Source organism: Nannospalax galili, unplaced genomic scaffold (assembly GCF_000622305.1).
Source record: "Nannospalax galili isolate Female #2095 unplaced genomic scaffold, S.galili_v1.0 scaffold933, whole genome shotgun sequence".
Lineage (NCBI taxonomy): Eukaryota > Metazoa > Chordata > Mammalia > Rodentia > Spalacidae > Nannospalax > Nannospalax galili.
Window position 1 is genome coordinate 525,769 of NW_008333281.1, and position 995 is coordinate 526,763.

Sequence of the window (995 nt, forward strand, 5' to 3'; positions counted from 1 at the left end):
GGTCTGCCCTGGGGTCATCGGGGAGGGGGTCTGCCCGGGGTCATGGGGGAGGGGGTCTGTCCTGGGTCATGGGGAGCGGGTCTCCCCAGGTCTTGGGGGAATCCTGCTCCCGGTGGAGGCTCTTCTTTTCCAACCCGGCCTGTGGTTTTCCTGCAGGGCAACCTGGGGCCCTTCAACCCTGGCCTGCCGGTCGACGTGCCCCTGTGGCTGGCCGTCAACTTGAAGCAGAGACAGAAGTGCCGACTGCTGCCTCCCGAGTGGATGGATGTAGGTGAGGATCGGGGAGTTTCCCTGAGAGCCGCAGTCAGCCCCCTCCAGGCAGTCTGCCCTCCAGAGTCAGTGTGTGCATTCTGGTCTCATTGGGCTGGAGAGTGATGTTGGCTGCCAGTCACCCACCAGCTCCAAGCAAGGGCTGTTGCAGCCTGTCGCCTCGTATACTAGTGTAAGGAAGACGCTTGGGATTGTCCCCGTGTGACTCCTGTGACCCCTGCAGTCCTCAAGCAGTGGGTACCCCCGTCCTGTGCATCCAGGGGCATCTGCAGCAACGAGCCCCACCAGACCTGACCCCGTGGAGATCCATTACCAGGCTGGATTTCTGGACGGCCTCCGGCTGGCCCATGCCGAAGGTCAGAGCTGTGGAGTTGGGTGCTTTCCCATGGCTGGACTACACTGGTGAGAAGCAGGCACAGAGAGCCCATGGGTCCTGGCCTCTGTGGGAGGACTGTCAGTCTGCTCTGCGACGTGGTGTAAATACATTTAATGAGTCATTTTTGTCCCAGGCTTCTGTTGAAGAGTGGGCTTTACAGCTGGCTGCTGTGGGCATGTGCACAGTGGCCTCCCCCTGCTGTTCCCTTGCTGGAGTGGATTCACACGTCCTTCAGTGGGTGGATAGCAAGTTACTTCCCATTTCCTTTTTTTTTTTTTTTTTGGCGGTCTTTTTGAGACAGGGTCTCCCTGTAGCCCCAGCTGTCCTGGAACTCACTATGTAAACCAGG

The 995-nt window shown here is 59.1% G+C and overlaps 1 protein-coding gene across 2 annotated transcripts in view; it reads left to right on the plus strand.

Annotated features, from left to right (window-relative positions):
- Nucleotides 1-995, plus strand: part of Gins2 (GINS complex subunit 2) — an 8,161-nt gene that overhangs the window by 535 nt on the left and 6,631 nt on the right. The window contains exons 2-3 of one of the 2 annotated variants that reach the window (XM_029561016.1): nucleotides 157-271; nucleotides 531-626. In XM_029561016.1, coding sequence (XP_029416876.1) covers nucleotides 157-271; nucleotides 531-626 — 211 coding nt within the window. The remainder of the gene's footprint in view (nucleotides 1-156; nucleotides 272-530; nucleotides 627-995) is intronic. The other variant, XM_008827893.3, reaches the window with a different exon arrangement.